Source organism: Panthera tigris, chromosome C1 (genome assembly GCF_018350195.1).
Source record: "Panthera tigris isolate Pti1 chromosome C1, P.tigris_Pti1_mat1.1, whole genome shotgun sequence".
NCBI lineage: Eukaryota > Metazoa > Chordata > Mammalia > Carnivora > Felidae > Panthera > Panthera tigris.
This window is the reverse complement of record NC_056667.1, coordinates 153,973,363-153,994,372: the sequence shown is the minus strand read 5'-3', so window position 1 is coordinate 153,994,372 and position 21,010 is coordinate 153,973,363. Positions and strand designations below refer to the sequence as shown.

The window sequence follows — 21,010 nt, the reverse complement described above, 5'->3', positions numbered from 1 at the left end:
CATAGAAGCAGTACTGTTAAATTTGCAAAGTCTAAACAGAAGACTTGTTTCAGTGTTAAAGTCTACTGCTGATTTGTACCTGGCTAGGAATAAAATAAACAAGTGATTGACTTCATGCTCTCTCTTGGTTTTCCCCCCAGAACTTGAAGAATCCAGACAGAAATGTCCACCTTGGTGGTACAGATTTGCACACACATTCTTGATCTGGAATTGTTCTCCATATTGGATAAAATTCAAAAAGCTTGTCTATTTTATTGTAATGGATCCTTTTGTAGATCTTGCTATTACCATTTGCATAGTTTTAAACACATTGTTTATGGCTATGGAGCATCACCCCATGACTGATGAATTCAAAAATGTACTCACTGTAGGAAATTTGGTGAGTCTCTAAATGTGTATTATGTACCCATAGTTCTTCCCCTTGGATGTCATGAATGTCACTTCTTTTTTTTTTTAACTCAGATGGGTGTATAGCTACATAATTATCCATATCCAGAATTCACAATATGAATCATTGTACAGAGTCAAGTTTCTGGTGATACTACTTTAAAATAATTTTGCAGAAGTGCAGAGGTCTATAACAATACTATTTCCAAAGGGGGGTCACCATCTTGGGAATTGATGGTGTTGGTTTTTTTTTTCCTGCCAGAATGTCTCTTTGAAGCAACACTTTGAAAATTTGATAATTACCTATTTTATAATTATATTGCAGCTGCCTTGTGAGTACATTCCCCACATATTTTTAGAAAAACTGTGGATGGTTTGTTTTGGCATAATAGTGAAGTGTCTGGGCCTTTGGAGTCCCAAAGTCCTGGAATTGAATTCTCATTCTGCCTTTTACTGGTTATATGACCTTGAACAAATATGTCTCTAATTTTCTCATTTACAAAATAATAATAATACCTCACTTGCAAAATAAGAAAAATAATATATTATTTATAATATAATGATAACACTTCATTTACCATATTGTTAAGAGGAATAAACACTTTCTACTTATTAGCCTGGCATATCGTAAGTCATTAACAAATTAAACCTATTGTTATTATTATTATCATCATCATGCTTTAAATCAACCAGCAGAAAGAAGTCTTAAGAATAAGAATACCAAGAAGCTAAAATGGTAGGACTAGACACAGAAGACAAAAGGGCACTTAAGAAAGGATCTGTAGGCTTCAAGAAGATATAGATCCTGTTTGGCAAATAGATGCCAGACTGATTTCTCAAATGTGCAGTGCTGGTCACATTCTGGCTTAAGTAATGCCTTATGGCAAACAACAAGTGCTAGTTTCTGAGAATCTGTATGAAGCAGGCAGAAGTGCAATTTCATGGCCAAAGGGTCCCCATTTATGACTTCATAAATCATGAATAACTCAGGATGTCTTTGTGAATGTCTGTGTAAGATAATTTTACTTTTGCCATGGTCCCAAACCAATTGATCTTTGAAGCCAAAGACTTTGTATCTGAGTCAGTTTTCTTTCCCATATACTGTATTTTTAGTTGAGATGTATGTACACCATATGCTCTCTGAGGGAGCATGCTTCTTTCCTTCCATTTCTCTTCGGAAAAGACAGGCCTATCTGGTTTCTAATTGTTGATGGAGGTACAGGCCATGAAAATCAGTACCTTCTTGCTGAATTGACTGCATCACTGTGAACCCCAAAAGAATTTATCGTGTTTCTTATCTATTGTCACTACCCTAAGTGCGGGGTACTCCCTGATTGTCTTCTTGATGCTGCATTATTTTTAAATGGATTCGGCACTTAGGTAGACTTCACCATTTCCCTTTGAGCCTTCTTTGGTCAGCTTCTTTGAGTCTAGTCAAACCTGAATGATTCATAAACAGGTCCTTCAGTGTTGTTTTCTTAAGTCTGTCCTTTGATACCAGTGTCATGAATTAATGATGTTTTGTGATGCACTTTTGTGTCAAAGCTTTGAAAGTCTTACTTTAGCTCCCACTGTGTCAATTAAATACTTTTCCCTCTTCTACTAATAAATCTTTAAAGAGTGAGTCAATATGTTCTCTATTTCTCTAAGAGTAGTCAGACCCAACAAAAAGGCTGACTCAAGATTTTAGTGTCAGTCTATATTTCCTTTTCATTTTCTTCCAGAGTATGACCCATATAATTTTTTTTTTTGCAAAAACGACCTGTGTTGATTGTCATGGCTTTATTTACCTGGAATTTTAATATGCTCCTCTAAAATGCTACCTAAAGATGATGAGAATGGACAGGAAAGTTAGAGCTTTTTAACCTTGTAATGCTTACATTGGAGCTATAGGAATAATACTACCAGGTTTATGGGATTAAATGAAATAACACATTTGTAGAGTATCTGGCACATTGTCTGAAGCACAATGATGTTAAACAAATGGTAATAATCATCATTACTTTGATTCTATACTTCTCATAATACCAGAAAAAACACATTGTATTTCTCATTTAGGTCTTCACTGGGATCTTTGCAGCTGAAATGGTTTTAAAACTTATTGCCATGGATCCATATGAGTATTTCCAAGTAGGATGGAATATTTTTGACAGCCTTATTGTGACTTTAAGTTTAGTAGAGCTTTTTCTAGCAGATGTGGAAGGACTGTCAGTTCTGCGATCATTCAGACTGGTAAATATAGACCAACCTTACCATTGTATTCCACATATAAAGGGGTGTTTCTAATGCTTTGTATTATTATTTAAATCTTTTAGCAGTTTAAATCAAAAGACAAGATTAGGTTCTGGTGTCCAGTGTAATCAAGTTAATTCTATAGCAAAAGCTCTTAAAGAGCTCAAAAATCACATGAATATTTTAATCTTAGCATCTTGAAGACATAGTCATAATTTGAATCAATTTTAGACTCTTGAAGACATATTCAGTTACATGCTACATCCTTAACACCCATCACCCATTTAGCCCATCCCCCTACCCACCTCTCTTCCAGCAACCCTCTGTTTGTTCTCTGTCGTTAAAAGACTCTTATGGTTTGCTTGCCTCTCTTTGTTTTCTCCTTTCCCCTATGTTCATCTGTTTTGTGTCTTAAATTCCTCATGTGAGTGAAATCATATGGTTGTTGTCTTTCTCTGACTGACTTATTTCACTTAGGATTATACACTCTAGCTCCATCCATGTCATTGCAAATGGCAAGATTTTATTCTTTCTGATGGCTGAGTAATATTCCACTATATGTATATATATATATATCTATATATATATGTATAGATATATAGATATATAGATATATATACCACATCTTCTTTATCCATTTATCAGTTGGTGAACATTTGGGCTCTTTCCATAATTTGGCTATTGTTGATAATGCTGCTATAAATGTCAGGGTGCATGTGCCCCTTTGAATCAGTATTTTTGTATCCTTTCGGTAAAAACCTAGTGATGCAATTGCTGAGTCATAGGGTAGTTCTATTTTTAAGTTTTTGAGGAACCTCCACACTAACATGTTGGACTTTATCCCAATGTCAATATGAAAAGGTATAAAAAGTATCAGACTATTTTCAAATTAAAAAAAATTTTTAATTATCTAAAAATAGAATTAAGGATAAATTATCAATTCTAAAGGGAATAATATCTGAAATCATTACAAGAGGCTTTTATAGCAATCCTAAACTTCCTTCAAAATATGTGTAGTAATTATATTGTGGCAAGCATAACAAAATAACAAGAATATTGAAAATAGCTGAAAGTAAAAAATAGAAATAATCAATTTTAGCTAGGTAATGATGACAATATTTTAGAATTTAAAATTCTGAACAAAACTCAAGATTGGAAACATTGAAAATTGAAAAATTTTCTAATAATTAACATTAAGCTTTGTGTTTACTTTTAGCTTCGAGTGTTCAAACTGGCAAAGTCTTGGCCAACACTGAATATGCTGATAAAGATCATTGGCAACTCAGTGGGTGCTCTGGGTAACCTCACCTTGGTGTTGGCCATCATCGTCTTCATTTTTGCTGTGGTTGGCATGCAGCTCTTTGGTAAAAGCTACAAAGAATGTGTCTGCAAGATCAATGAAGACTGTACACTCCCACGCTGGCACATGAATGATTTCTTCCACTCCTTCCTGATTGTCTTCCGCGTGCTGTGTGGAGAGTGGATAGAAACCATGTGGGACTGTATGGAGGTCGCTGGTCAAGCCATGTGCCTTATAGTTTACATGATGGTCATGGTCATTGGAAATCTAGTGGTACGTAGTCGCATGTTCACACATTGAAAATTCTGCATGGTAAATTGTTATATGACAATCACTTATAATTATAGGATTAATTACACATAAAACTATTAATTGCAATAGAATTTTGATCATTTTAATACAGGAAAAAAAACAGAAAATAAAATGAAATATTGTTTCAATTTCCCTGACAGATAACCCATTTTTATATTTTTCGCAATATTTATTTTAACGGATGGTTTCCTACTTTATTCTCTCATTTTGATAGTGATGGCATATGAATTAAATCTGTGGTTTTCATGTCTCTTAAAAGTCCTTTCAAATATCAGATCATACTAGTAAACAGAATATGATTGAATTAACAGTAATAAAAATGAAGCTGTAACAGAACAAGGCAATTGAAAGGACTGGTCCCATTGCACTACAGTCAAATATAGTCAGACATAATAAGACATAGTTTCCTGATCTACAGCAAAGTTCAGGAAACTATGGCTCATGGGTCAAATCCAGCATACTACCTGTTTTTGTATGGCCTTGTAAGCTTGGGAATGTTGGGGGGTTTTTTTCTTTCTTTTTTTTTTACATTTTTTCAATGGTTAAAATAAAAGGAAGAATAATATTTCGTGGCACATAGAAATGATATGAAATTTAAATTTCAGACTCTGTAAGAAAAATTTTATTACAACACAGACATGCTTATTCATTTACATATTGTCTATGTCTGTTTTACTCTGCAGTGGCAGTGTTGAATAGCTGTCCTAGAGATTCTATGTCCTACAAAGGCCAAAATATATATGTTTTTAATCTGGCTCTTTACAGAAGAAATTTGCCCACCACTGCTCTATAATATCCCTTTAACAATTGATCTTCCATGTCTCCATTAGTGTTTTCTTGGCTTGTACTCTTTGTTTGTTTGTTCCTTTCTACCTACTTATTGGTGAAAATTTTCAAGCTTACCAAAGGAGAAAATTGGGATAAGATGTTCTTCATGACTCACTGACTTCAATTTTCAAAGCCACCATGTTGACTTGGTTTAGTCTGTCAGCTTGGCATCAGACTCTGGATTAGGTATCTCAGGAGCTAGGGTATGGTAACAACTATATGGTTAGTACTTACACTTCCCACTGGCTTGAAAATAAGTTACTAATTTTTTTTTGTCCTTGAATCCCCCATATCAAAAGTAATTCAGAGTCTAGGACAGAAACCTACATTTATCAAATCACATCCTAAATGGTATTGTTTTGTGCCATTAAATGGCTAGACATATACATAGTAAATTATGCAATACAAATTCTAGATCTGCACAACATATAGACACCATGAGTTCGAATTCTGTAATTATTAATCATCCTCCAGTTGTAGTAATAAATTTCCTAGTTTTATGTCTGTTTATAATTCCCAATATGAAATAAAATATTCTCTCTTTGGTTCTTCTTCTGAATTTAACATTTGTATTATAAGCTCCTTTAATGTGACTTGTTCATATACTTCTTATAAAATGTTGACATAAAAATATTGAAATGTAGCTCTTTATAAGATACAGGAGGTCAAAACATACCACACCAAAGCCACTGATCACAACTAATTTAAATATTTAGTACTCGCTCAGGCATGTATGAAGTAAGGGGGATTCCTTGGGCTCTCTCAACTTATTCATTCAATATTTTTAGTACTTTCTCTGTGAAAGGAAATATATTTGGGTATTGCAGGATGATTAAAAATACATACCTATGAGTTAGTCCCTCTCTTCAAGGTACGTGCATTCTATGGACATAGAAAAGTGGTACACCAAATTATCAGGTAAGGAAGAGGTGGTAAGTGCTAGCAGTGGGGCAAAAATAAAATGCTCTTGACACTTGGAAGAAAAGGAGAGCAGTTCTAAATAGTGACTCGAAGAAGAATTTTGAAATGGGTCTTTGAATAATACATAATACAATATTAAAGCTTGAACACAGGTGTGAGTGTAATGATACACTTTGAAAAGCAATATGAATTTATAGTTAAAAATAGATGGGGTATCTTGGTGAATGTTTAATCCATATAGAATTGGTAATGACTGCCTCATGTTGATATCTGTTCATTATTTGCTAGTGATAATGAGAGATAAGAGAAGTGTAACTCACAAAATAAATAACCAACTCTTGGATAAGGAATTACCATTGATGTACAATTAGAATCTAAAAAGAAAGACACATAAATTTATATTTCTGATATAGTCCTCTGCATATTAGAGTTATATGCTAAACAGATCTCTCACTTTTTTTTTCTCACTTATGCCTTAAGTCATTTTACTACCAATTAATTAAAATGGTTAAAAACCATAAGTTTTAGAGGGTAGTTCAGAAAAGTAGATTTTAGTAATCTCAAGTCTATATCAGGAAACTGGCAAAGAACATTAATCAGATAATGTTGAATCAAATATACATTTTATTAAATATTTCTTTCTCTGCTTAATATGATAATGGATATGTGATATAAAATGGACTTTATTGTTATTTATGATACCTGGTGGATTTTAACAAAATAGTGGAGTCTTGTTATGATTTTTGATGGAATAAAAATTATTGTTATTATCCTTATGAAGATGTGATGAAGCATATTCTTGAAATATGTGGAATCTTATAAAAGTCAAACTCATAAAAACAGAGACTAGAATGTGGTTACCAGAGGCCAGGGAGTGGGGAACATGGGAAATGGTGACCAAAGTTCAAAGTTCTAGCTATAAGATAAATAAATTCTAGGGATCTAATTTACATCATGGTAATTGGTAACATTACCATATTATATACTTGAAAGTTGCTAAGAGAATAGATCTTAAATGTCCTTACCACACACACACAAAAGGTAATTATTTGACATGATGGGGTTGTTCCTTAGCACGATTGTGGTAATCATTTTGCAATATATAAGTATATCGAATCAACACATTGTACACTTTAAACTTACACAATTTATACATCAATTACATCTCAATAAATGTGGAAAAAAATAAAGTTAATTACAAATTCGAAAGGAAGAAAGAAAATTTGTTAACACTTGCATTGATTAGGGAGGCTAAAGTAGTAGAATGAACCCTTGGCTTCTCATCGACATTCCTGTTAAAATATACACACACACAAACATGTTATCTCATAATGAAATACATTTTCTCATTGACAATAAAGACCAAAATGAAAGTAAACTACTTCAGAATTCCTCAGTGATTCATCCCAGTTGTTTTCTGTGATTTTCTCTTTTTGCTCCCCCTTGGACTCTTCTCTTAAATCAAACATATTAACATAGACATTTTTAACCTGTGCTCTTCTACTTACGTCTCTGAAAAACTGTTTTAGATGAGACCAAATTCAGGTGTGAGGGTGTGAGTCCCTTCTCCTCAGATTGACCTAAATTTGATTATTTAGTGAGGTAGATGTTTTTGTCTATGAAGACACTTCATAGTGTATTTATGTGAAAGGGTATTTAGTATTTAGTGAAAGGGTGTTTCAATTACCTTGTTGTTTCCTACATAAAACAACACTTAAATATAATGTAAATACTTCCAACCCTCCGTGAGAATTTTTTTTTCTTTTCACAATGTTGAGTTCACCTGGACCCCTACCTCAGGGAGGAAAAACAAGTGGTTTTGCACACAAACAGGACTTTTCTTCAAGGCTAGGAGTTGTCCTGACCTCTTTTATTATCTCTTCCAGGGCTAGATGATTGGCATAAAGCCACTCAATCATAATGCCATTATCTCATTTGAATTGGGTTCAGTAGGCAGGCCCTTTTCTATGCTTTAAAAGCCTCATTAAGTTGCAAGCTGGCACAATTCTTGGACAGAATATTTTATTACAGGAGGTTTGCAAGTGTTCTATGTTCCATTTGTTGCAACAAACTGACATTTAACTTCTGGGAAAAGTGAACATCGAGTTTGGCCTAGGTTACTTCAGCACAATAAACACTAATCACAATTTTCTTGTTCTAGTTTTTTCTCACAGGTAATAAATATTAACTATAGTAAATGTTAGGAAGGCTTTTTAGGCCCATAAAAGGGAATTTGGCTAAGGGACTCCTGCTGCAGAAATGAATGTAAGAATGACATAATGATAATGAGGAGGGAATATTCTCTTTGCTCCTCAGGCTAAGTCCTTCATGGGTGTGGCTGACCTCTGCTCTCCAGAGTTCACAGGAGCTAGGTTCCAGAGAGAGTGATGAGGAATCCGGCCTGTCCTCTGCCCCATCACATGCTCTTACCTATGTGTGAAGAAGTACAGAAATCTTTAATGCTGGTTTGGATTTTGGCCTGTATTTCAGAAAAGTGTGCTTATTTTCTTTTTCATTTCCTGTCTCCCTATTTCTCTTGATATAGGTCCTCAACCTATTTCTGGCTTTATTATTGAGCTCATTTAGCTCAGACAATCTTACAGCAATTGAAGAAGACACTGATGCAAATAACCTCCAGATTGCAGTTGCCAGAATTAGGAAGGGAGTAAATTATGTGAAACAAACCTTACGTGACTTTATTCTAAAAGCATTCTCCAAAAAGCCAAAGATTCCCAAAGACCCAGGAAGAGCAGAAGATCTGAATAGTAAGAAAGAAAACTATATCTCTAACCGCACGCTTGCCGAAATGAGCAAAGATCACAATCTCCACAAAGAAAAAGATAAAATCAGTGGTTTGGGAAGCAGTGTGGACAAATACTTAATGGAAGAAAGTGATTGTCAATCATTTATTCATAACCCCAACCTCACAGTGACAGTGCCGATTGCACCTGGGGAATCTGATTTGGAAAATATGAATACTGAGGAACTCAGCAGTGATTCAGATAGTGAATACAGCAAAGGGGTAAGATTGTTTTATGCGCGTTGTTTCATATGAATAAGTAGTGTGCAATGAACTGAAATTTCAGATTTTTGCTGTGATAAGTTCTTTCTAATATTGCAAACTGATGGATAGTTTCTTTTGTTTGTGAGTTCACATAATGGGTTCCTAAAGGTTCCTCTGAACGGTTGTACTTACTGGTTCTTCATAAGTGATTCAATCCTACTGGGCTAGATTTGAAAGTGCTGGGTACCTTTCAGTCTTCCCTTCCTTCATCCCTTTTGTTATCAGTTGTGAAGTCATATACAGTCTCCTTCCACTGTATCTGTTGAAGCCACCACTCCAAAAGCCATCACCTTTGCCTTCTCACTCACTACTTCCTGCCTAAACCCTACCAAGCAGAGTCCCAGCTGGTGTCTCTGCCTCCATTTTCCATCTACTCAAGTTCACTTGTTTGATTGATTTTATTCAGGTTCAATCCCAATCATGTCACTCCTTTGAAGTATCCTTTGTCTCCCAAGTCTCCTGAATTATAGACGGTAAAGTCTTCACACCATGGCCCCCACCAGCTGACCAGCTGTGTCACCTACTGCTTGCTTGGTCTCCTGCTGGACCACAAACACTTGGCATCGTGCTTGACTTTGCTTGGGATTTCCTTCCTTGGTCAAAATCCTATGCGCATCTTTAAGACATTCCTCATGGGTAAATTTATTAGTCCTTACATCACAAGATTGCGTGAGGGTTACAAGAATTAACAGGTAAAATGTTTAGAACAGTACTCAGAGTGATCAAAAGGGTAGCTATTGCATCTTTCCTAATTTCTCTCCAGAGAGATAGGAGCTGTACTCATTTTAACCCTGCACAATTTTATGACTTTTCCTGGATTTGTTATTTAGCTTTATATTTTAATTTTTTGGACAAATTATTGTATTCATTAAATGGTGCTATAGACTCATTGAGAACAGGAACCTTTTATCAAAATGTTTGTATATCCTCCTTCTCCACACCTGGTCACACACATTTAAAGTGATAGTGTTTACTGTTTTTATTCATTGAACTATATTTTATTAATATGGAATATAATAACCATAAGTGAGTCTTACGACAAAATATTTTTATGGCATCTCTTTAAAGTTTCAAGATATCACCTAAAAATATTATTCCTTTCTTTAGGTCACTTTTGAAAGTATTCGAAAGGCATTTATCAAATGCTTTCTATCCACTTAACCCTATAATAAGAAAGACCTGCCCTCCATGAATTGCTAGTGGATTTTGGAATAAAGATACATACCAGTGTGTGTGTGTGTGTGTGTGTGTGTGTGTGTGTGTGTGTGCATTCGCATGCTTATCTGTCTGTCTCCTGGCCATATGACCAGTGGTTGGTACAGAGTAAATCCTCAATACTAAGTGAATACATAAGTATATCAATTAAGAGTATGTGTTTCTAAGTATCCAAAGAAATTCTTTCCAAGATGACAAAAGAAGGATAGGATTTTTTATTTTTTTATTTTTAAAACCTTTACGTGGAAGAAGTACTATATCCAAAATCTCCAAATTTAAGTTGATGTTATTTCAACTTAAAGGTGGAAGATCAGATTCCACATACCCCTTTTCAGGAACAGTGGTCTGAACTTGGTCTCATGTGGAAAGGGAAACTAATTCAATTACTCATGTTTCTGCTAGTGAAGATCAGAGTTGAAAAACCATAGATATGAAATAGTTGGTAAGCCCTAAAACAATGTAAGCCATTGTGTTTATTGTTGAATTAATCCCCATTATTATCATCTAAAAGTACAGATTTAAAGTTGTGGACTTGAAAATTTTGCCCTTTTTCATGAACAGTTTTCCATGACATATCTCACAGCATGAGTACATTCAAACCCACTTTAATATACTGGACTTGAGAAATAACAGAAGTTCAAGATATAGAGGAAATCTGTTGGGTAACTTAGAGGTAGTATTAAGTTGTTGTGACCTGGGAAACCCTGTGTCTGGAGTCTTTCTTTCCAGGTGCTTGAGATTTAAATGTTTATCATTATGACTTGGTTTTGTTTTTGTTTTTATACTTGGACCACTAAAAAAAAAAGCATATTTTCTTTATTGAAAGTGCCTCTTTACTCTTCCATGCTAACCTCCCTGCTATAATTCCCCTAATCTTCAGCTTCCACTTCAGTTCCCATATTTGTGAACTGCTTATTCTCTCCTTTGCAACTTTCTAATTTTTTCATGCCTAAGATATTCTTGAAATACTGATTGCCATGTTCTTGACGAGCCTTGCCCCAAGGATAAATCTTGATTACCCAACAGAAAGTAATAACTTGATTCAATACCTTTAGGTCAGTTAAGTCTTAAGCACTACTTTGTGATAGATATGTTTAAGAATACAACCTCTGCAGATAGACTACTTGCCTTAAATTCTAGCTGTGATATTTACTAACTCTATGGTCTTCAGTAATTTACAAAAAAAAATTAGTTTCTTTATATGAAAAAGAGAATTGTAATGAAGAGTAAATGGTGTACATAAATAATTAGGTGCATGTCTGCTGGAAAGTAAGTGCCTCATTAACAGTTATTATGATATGGAATCGAGTGGTCACATATAGACTGTAAGTAGCTATTTGCTGCAGGTTCAGTTCAAGAGAGGTAGTATTATGTAGATCAATGGTTCACAATTTTATTGTGTAAAAGATGCGGGGAGCTTGTTCCACATGCCGGTTTGGAGGCATATCCTTTGAACTCTCTCTGCCTAAGTCTGAAAGCCACTTCAGAATCCTTATCAGTGGTGTTCCCAGTGGCCACCATGATGGATTGAGTTGGTGTGGGCTATGAACCTAAATTCATCCCTAGCTTGTTTTGAGCCAGATTTCTGAGATATCTTTATCTTTATTCACGGACTGGGGATATTTCCCCCTTTGCCTGTTGAATAATCTGCATTTTGAACAGAGAGAAACATCTTTGACCTTGGACACCTCTCCTTTTTCCCCCCTCTTCGTCAACAAAACAAAACAAAACAAAAAACAAACAAACAAACAAACAAGCATAAAACTTCTCTTTTAGGGCCTAGCATCCTATTTTCCCTTTGCACTTGATGGACACTTTTCCATCTCCTACTAATATCAGCTCTCAGATAGGCAAGTGTCCTTGTCCTGATAGTACACTCCAGAATGAAGTAAAAACATTTTATAATAAAATACCTTCCTAAAGGATGACCAAAGAGATGAGTTTAAATAAAGTGTTGAGTAAAATAACTTAAACAGTTCTGAGGAAATAATTGGCAACAGAACAGCAGCATTTCTCTGAAGATAGAGTTTGTCTCAGAATTGAGAAAGACATACTGTCATCTCCCATGGGCCCATGGGACTTGTCGCTGCTTCTCAGAATGCAGACATTGAACTGATGGCCCCTCTCAAAATCAGCCTCCTCCTGAGGCACACTGCAGTCCTCTAAGCACACAGGAAACATTAATAACACACTGCACAGATTTTTATCATTAGCAATGAAGTGCTTCCTTATTATGCGCCTCAAACGAAGCATGAAATGCACCCAATCATTCAGTAAATATTTGTTGAGATCTACTATGCTCCAGGCACTGTGCTAAGAGTTGCTGAAGGGGAAAAAAAAATTACTTCACGCATCCTGCAATTAATGTGATTGGCATCTGGCTTACCTAAATTCTTAAGTGTAGTTTTTTTTAATTGTGCCAAATTTCAATGTTTAAAACTCTAAAACACTAAATTAATAATTATTTTTTTAATGGAGAGCTCTTTCTTAGATGATTAGAGTCATTCTCTTTGTTTTCTATCACTATAGATTACTTCCTTCTCTGCTTCAAAGATGAAAAAAGAAGCAGCTTATAGAATTGTAACATGGACTTTGGAAGTGTATGCACATTTCAGAGGAAAATATTAAGTTAATCCAAATTCATTTCTCAAAATATTTAAAAACAATAACAGCCTCATATGATTTTACAGTAGTACAGACTCTTACAGCTTTCAGAGATGCCCCTTTATTTATTGTGAATCTAATCCCCAAATACTTCTTTACTGCTCTTTTGACATATGTATCTACTTATTTAGGCTGCTTAAGTGAATGTGCTCATATTGTGTACTCAGCAGAGAGGAAACATTCTGTGTAAACATCTCCTCAGAGAAAGATGCCCTATTCATGCCTCCTTAAGCCAAAGGCAGATACTTAGCTTTACTTAATAGTTCTTTAGAGTTTTGAAACATTATATCAAAGTCTTGAAGGAACTAGCTGAGGTCCTTGGAGGTCAATGAAATATTCAAATTTCACATAATCAAACTTCCCTCCTTCAGGAGAGTGTCACCTTAAAACACTGCAAACACACTTATGCAAAATTTCATGTTCCATAAGGAACTAAAGTCCAAATAAACCCCTCATTAACTTTAATCATTAGGGGAGAAATTGCACAGGAATACATTAGAGAACATTTTCTGTAAACCATTGCTATTCATTTGTTCAGTTCACATTTACTGAGCATCTTCCAGTTACCATATCCATGCTAGACATGAGGAAGACACATCATTAGCGCACTCATTCGTTCAGTAAATGTAGGCTGAAGGTCTTTCTCTGTGGCACTGTCTTAAGTGATAAAGAGTAAAGCAAGGCTTCTGCCCTTGAGAAGAAACACATATAGAAACAGAAATTATAATTAAACATACAAAAAGAGAATGAATACACAATTTAGTTTTAGGACAAAATATTCAGACGGGAGAGAGGAGAGTGTAACCAACCTTAAAAATAAATTGGGATACTTCACAGAGGAAATGGCATTTGAGGGGGGTTTTATGTTGAAAATAAAAATTCTTTCTACAGATCAGATGGGAGTTTGTTCCAATGGAGGTAAAGAGCCCAGTGCATGTGGAAGACCCAGATGTAAAAAGGCCCATTACATACGTATGAAGGGAACCTGGTGGGAAGTAGGAGGTTGCCTACTAGGAGGTAGACTGGAGCCAGGTAGTGAACAGCCTGATGTACCATGACAAGAGAGTAAAATACATTTCTTTTTATCTAACAGAAAGAGAAAACTTTAGGGTCTTTTATTATACCTTGTTCATAGCAAACTTGTTCTTCTAAAGAAAATTTCCTTGGGGAGTGTAGTAAAGCCCAGCCCCAGAGGAAGATGAGAAGATGGGAAGTTATTGCAGCTTTTCAAAGGACATTGGATAGGGGCTCAAGCTAAGGGAATGATGGTGGCAGAAGGGGATAAACTCTAAGATACTTGCGAGTTAATATGTAAGGGCTCAGGATCTGGATATAGGGGTCATGAGCTGTTGCAGAGGGTGTATCCGTCTCCCGTGGCTGCCGTAATAAAGTATCACAAACGTTGTGGCTTTACGCACAGAAGTTTATTCTCTGAAAGCTTTAGAGTTCTAAATGTCTGAAATGGAAGTCTGGGCATGGCCATACTTTCTCTGAAGCCTCTAGGGAGCATTCTCCCTTGCTTTTTCCTAGCTTCTGATGATGGGTTGTTAATCTTTGACATTCCCTGTAATCAAATGGTGTTCTGCCTGTGTGTCTGTCTTCTCTTCTTCTTACTAGGACACTGATTATACTGGATTAGGGCCCACACTAATGACCTCATCTTAGCTATATCTGCAAAGACCTTATTTCTAAATAAGGTCATATTCAAGTGGACCAGGAGCTAGGACGTCAACATTCCCCTTTGGGAAATACAAACTGACTCATGACAAAAGGTTTTATCTTAGAAGACTGGATATATATCAGTGCTATTAAAAATATATATAGGGGAAGGAGAAAATTTAGGAGGTAGAATAGATTTAGAGTTTAATTTGGGGGCATCTTAATTGTGAGCTACTTGCAAGATAGCCAAGTGATGCTGAACAGTATGTATTTGGAAACTTAGGTCTTGAGCAGTCAGAGTTGTAGACAGGTTGAGATTTTATGTGTTAATTTAGGTTAACCACAGAATATACAGGGAGTCAATCTAAAGTCAGGTTCTCTGGGATACCAGCTCTGAGAGAGAAATCTGTGTGTAAGAGATTTACTGGGGAGTGTTACCAGGAACAACACCTAACACCTATAAGAAATGAGGGAAGCAAGATGATTGAGCACAGAGAGAAACTGAAATGCTCTGCAATTTCATCATAGGCCTGTGCTGATCCTATGGTTGTCTCCTATAGGTACTAGGATAACCCTTTAGAGTAGTCCCAATTGAAGCAAGAGAGTCAAGCCTTTGTACCCTCCTACCAATGAGTCACCTTCCCAGGGGAGGAGATGGAACCTTGGGTGAGGCAGCTCTCTTCTGCATGACACTTCCCTTGCAGGGACTCAGCTGTGAACCTTCAGCCCCCAGCATTCCTGGTAGCTGGAAAAAGGAGGCTCTCTGAAAGGGAGATTTGGGCAGTGCACCACAACATCCACTACACTCCAGGGACCACAGAAAATAAGAGGACAAGTGATCAACTCAACACTTGAGTAGTGAACCCAAAAGAAGAAAGCACCAAAGAGACCAAGGAAAAATTTTACGTATTTGCCACTTTCATATACATTCTATAACTTTCCTCCTTATGACAACCAGGAGAATGGATATCATTCATCTATATTCACAGATAACTAAAATGCTAAAAGATTAAGAAATTATATTTATTAGTCACCGATGATTCTGGGAGTCTTTTTAAAATTTGAACCCTGAGCTTAAATGCCATATTGCATACGATAGAAAGGCAAGATGTGAGTAGGAATATAATTGTTTTCTGTTATGCTCTGTAATGTTGCAGTTAAGGATCAACTTTTCTGGTATAGTGATATTGTGCATTAGTGATCCAAATTTAGCTTCTCATCCTCCTTAATGCTGATTTATTCAGTTATAATCTACCTCAATAACATAACATAGAATGGAACAGAATAATAAACCAGTCCATTGAGGATGCATTGAGTAAGAGGTTATATCAGGTTGACAGCATGCGAGAGAAGGTGGCACTTGAGCCAGACCCTAAAGGATGGAGATCATTTCATTGTGTGGCTCCAATGGAGAAGGAAATCCCAGGCAGAGGAACAGACATTCATATTGTTTATATGATTCATTCACTCATTAATCCATCTACCACTTCACCTATTCACTCTTCAGTTTTCAATGCCATTATCTTTGGAGAAACTTAAATGTGCTTACTTGTTATGAAATGCATTCCTTTTATCGATTTAGTAAAAAAAAAATTGTTTAAATATTTGTAGTCATCAAGGTTAAATATTTTATGTCCTTTTACCACATGTTGGTTTTAATTATGTTGTTATTTGGTCTCTCTTTAGATTTTTACAGTTTTTTCTTCAAACAGTATTACCTTCACCAAAAAGGCAGTTTAGAAATTTTCTTGTTATTGCGTTTCAGAAAATAAAATAACCTCTCCCAGAACTGCATTTGACTTGACAAGATTTAGGGATTAGTCACAATTATACAAATGTATAATTATAATCATACTATTATACCTTAATTATGCAATTAAGCTGGTATTTGATCCTGTTTTTATGCATAGATTCTTTTTTTTTAACTTTATTTATTTTGTGAGAGAGTGCAAATGGGGGAGGGGCAGAGAGAGAGAAAGAGAGAGAGAGAGAGAGAGAGGGAGAATCCCAAGCAGGCTCCCTGCAGTCATCAGCATAGAGCCCTAGGTGGGGTTTGATTCCACAAACCACGAGATCATGACCTGAGCAAAAACTAAGAGTCAGTAGGTTAGCCAACTGAGCCACCCATGCGCCCCTTTGCATAGATTCTTAAAACACAAAACAAAAGACTCGTAGACTTTTACTTACCCGTTTCTTTTTTGAAGATTTGTTTCAAACTATTTGAAAAATCTTTCATCTTTATTGGATATGTTTGTGTCTAAAAACAATGACACTTTGGTCTGACATTTAAATCAGTATTTCTTATTCTTTATACTTTGATAAATTTGGAAACATTTTTTTCCTTCAATGCTATTTGAAATGTCAAAATTGAATTAATATGATAATTACAAGTAAATCAAGAAATGCTAATTTTAGAATATGCTTTTTAAAAACTCCTCACTCCTACTCTCACCCACTCCAATATTGAGAATCACTTACTTTTAAATGCTTGTTATACAGAGCAAACAGACCAAAAGATTGCCTTAGCATATTACAGTATTTAAATTCATCTCCTAAATAACAGAACTTTATAACTATCCAGTTGATTGTTTTTAAATCTGTGTTGAATAATATTCAGTCTTATTGCTGTATTTCAAATGTACTGCTTTGCATTGAGCTTATAGCATGTATTTGCTAACATACAACTAATTTTTACTTACAGGTATGTGACTTTAAACATTTTAAATCAGTTGACTAAACTATTTCATCCTTCTGCATTTCTAAACTTCAGTACTTAACCTTCTTACTTCTCACAGGGGTAAAAACAAACTGGATCAATCAAGAATGCAGCTCTGTGCTTTTAACCAGGCAAAGACATATGTGACCACTTTTACACAGGTTATCTAAAAAAAATCATACATATATGATATTTTTTCAGTGTCATGCATGCTGTTCAGTACTAAATGTTTCTGCCTGACCCATTGCAAGAAAGTAGAAACATACACAATTGTTCTGTAGATGAATTGACATCATAGCATGTCACGGGGGCAATTCCATCATTTTTTGTGATTCTCTTGATGACTTCCTTGATATATATATCTCTCATGTCCTTAGGTGATTCAAGTGAATGATCTATAGATTTTTATTGGATGGCTTATAAAGGTAATATATAGAATGTAACAGAAACCACTGGAGCAACATTTAATTTGAAAACTTCTAGCAACTTCCCTTCCTAATCTAATCTGATCTATGTCACATTAAATTGTCACATTTATTGCAATGAGAGTAGAACTTTGAGAGTATGTTCTCATCATAACAACGGCAGCAACAAAATGGTAATTATATGCATAAAGGATGTGGTAAATATATAGAGATATATTTATACACAACATATACATGTATCAAATCATTACATTGTGCACCTTAAAATTACACAAAATTATATGTCAATTATATCTCAGTAAAACTGGAAAAAATAGTCACATTTAAATTTAGTAAATCAAAACTCTGTTAATAAGCCATTTTTGTGGGAAAATACTTCAAGCATAAAAAAAAATCTCAGAACAGAAAAGGAACAGTCTAGTACTAGCCCTGTATTTACAGAAATTGAAATGCATACAAATAAGCTGTTTTCTAAGTACACATCTAGAAAGCTGAGGACAGAGCCCCAGTACCCAGCTTCTAGGATAATTTTGAATATATTTTGAAATGACTTTAAGCACAGTGATAACTAGGGCTTTATTTCTTTGATCAATTCAGTAACTAATTTAATTTTTATTTGTTTGTATATAAAATGCATCAATTAAAATTTAATAGGCCAAGCCTATGAATGAATGAATTATAGGTGCTTGAAATGCTTAATTTGATTCCAAAAGCAATATTATACGCTGATGAGAATGTTTCTTATACTGTATATATCTCATAAGGAAACAGGCAGCATAGCCTCAGGAAGGTAAGAGGTTTAAATGGAACATAGTAAGTGAACACTAAATCTTTCAATAAGACATATAACACTTTTCATAATATTGGAAGCAGATTAATATGGACTTCATTATATAATATTTCTAACAAATATAAAAGAAAAAATGCCACTCAGATATATTTTGTCTTATTTTAGTATAGCTTGTTGAATAAACTCTAGAAAATATTTTTCTGAAAAAAAATCCATGTTAATAAGAATCTTGCCTTTTTTCTTTTATAATCTAGTATATATTTTGAATTGCTCTGTCATTGATGGGATGTTTTTATTATTGTTTTCCATTGTGCAATGTTGAAAGCAAAACTTTATCTTGAAAATGATACACTCTAGGGATAATGATGTTAGCAATTTCTAATTAAAAGAACAAACAAATATTGTTCCAGTTTACTTGAAGTTAGCTTTAAAGGTACTCCTAAGTAAAAGACATATTTTTTTTTTTCTATTTCAGATGGGTGGTGATGCAGAGGCAATATTCTCTTGTAAAACAATTTTATTTCAGAATGTAGAAAATCTCCCCCCTGCCTAGAACATAAATAAAGATGCATACGTATACAATAGTATGTATAGGTAAAACACATACTTTTTCGGAAAATGGTTTCCAGAAATGTGTGTGTGTGTGCGCGTGTGTGTGTGTGTTTAATTCTTCAATTATTATTACTTTTTTTTTTTACCAAACTGTTAGAAAACATGAGGTGCATATTAATGAATGGTCATTGTCCTGAAACCAAAAAAACTCTGGATATTTCATTTGTGAAGAATGACTCAAAATATAATGCTTTTCTTTGGCAGAAGCTGCCTACATAAACATTAGGAAAAATATGCTTTTTCTGTACCAATTTTTTATTTTACATTGTATTTTCAATATTAGAGATCCATGTATTCAAAAAGCTGTTCCGTCCACTGGAATTTGTCTTTCCTTCTCCTTCCTCATTATGAGTAGTTTTAAGGGGCTAGCATAAATGTACTGGTAGTTTTTTTGTTTGTTTGTTATTCTTCTTTTAATTGTAAGTGAATAATGAGCTTGAGTCTTAGAGTTTACGTTTTTACCTCACATTTTGCCAGAATGTTTGCCTGTGTTCCAATCCTTATTTATCCACTTCTAGTAGGCCTCAGTAGCAGAAATATTTAAATATTTGTTTCTCAAGTTTTTAAGTTTTTCCTTCTCACTTGACCCACTGTATTCCAGCTACTTAAATATCTATTCTCTGCAGATAGGAGTTCTGTGTTAGTGCACAGAATGCCATTGGTTGATTGCATGGCAAGTCCATATTGGTGAACGTCACTTGCCTTTTAAAGACCAAGATGACCCTGTACGATCTGGCTGAGACACCTGTAATCAGTCCAATCTTTCATGTGGCCAAAATTTGTTTGTTTGTTTGTTTTCATATGCAAGATCTTATCTTTTAGGCATATAAGTTGTCATGTTTTTAAATAGGAAGTGCTCTAGATAGAAGATTATCGAAAAAGTAAGAATTCTCAGTGAAATCATTTGCTTAATTTTGAATTTCCATGGACGTGCCTGAGATTTGACCTCATTATTTCTCCATCATCTAATACTATACACCACGTTGACCCTGTGATAGAACTGTTAAGTGGATTTCCTGCTGAACAAGCAGCTGTTCTCTAAAAGCCTACAGAGTTGGGGCGCCTGGGTGGCGCAGTCGGTTAAGCCTCCGACTTCAGCCAGGTCATGATCTCGCGGTCCGTGAGCTCGAGCCCCGCGTCAGGCTCTGGGCTGATGGCTCGGAGCCTGGAGCCTGTTTCCGATTCTGTGTCTCCCTCTCTCTCTGCCCCTCCCCCATTCATGCTCCGTCTCTCTCTGTCCCAAAAATAAATAAAAAACGTTGAAAAAAAAAATTAAAAATAAAAAAAAATTAATAAATAAATAAAAGCCTACAGACTTTCTCTAGTAGTCATCAAGAACACTAGAAAAGGAAAACTTCCATTTCTTACCCTTTCTCTGAAAAAGTGCTGGGGTTTTAGTTGCCTTGAGTCAAGAGTTTACTGTAACTAGTAATTAAACTAAAAATTGCTACTTAAATGGTAGTAAATCTAGATAACAGAAAGGAAAATACTATTGTCATTTCCATTGATGAAGGATATCTTTTTAACTGGCATTATCATTTAAAAAGAATCTTGAGACAGATCGGGATTTTAGAGAGATGAGAAAAGGATTGGAGGGACTTGAGGGGCCTAGAATGCTAAGTCATGTAAAGAAACTAAGTATCAGTACTCTTAAGATGAAAAACACAAATGGTAGTCTCAGTTTGAAAAGGCTGTAGGAAGATAATATTTGCATTTCTCCAGAGGGCAAAAAGGCCCTAACAACTGCAAGGAAGAGGAAAGCATATTTTGGTTCTAGACCAGAAAAGAATATTTTAAATTGAAGTTATCCCATGATAGAATGGGAGCTTGGAAAACACTGGACCCCTACTCCCACAAAGCATAGTAGAATCTGTAGATTTCTTCT

At 35.0% G+C, this 21,010-nt stretch overlaps 1 protein-coding gene across 6 annotated transcripts in view; it reads left to right on the top strand.

Moving 5' to 3' along the window:
- Positions 1-21,010, top strand: part of SCN9A (sodium voltage-gated channel alpha subunit 9) — a 99,691-nt gene that overhangs the window by 32,739 nt on the left and 45,942 nt on the right. For all 6 annotated transcript variants that reach the window (XM_007074623.2, XM_042994622.1, XM_042994621.1 and 3 more), the window contains 4 exons: positions 141-379; positions 2,446-2,619; positions 3,836-4,192; positions 8,526-9,002. In XM_007074623.2, the coding sequence (XP_007074685.1) occupies positions 141-379; positions 2,446-2,619; positions 3,836-4,192; positions 8,526-9,002 (1,247 nt within the window). The remainder of the gene's footprint in view (positions 1-140; positions 380-2,445; positions 2,620-3,835; positions 4,193-8,525; positions 9,003-21,010) is intronic.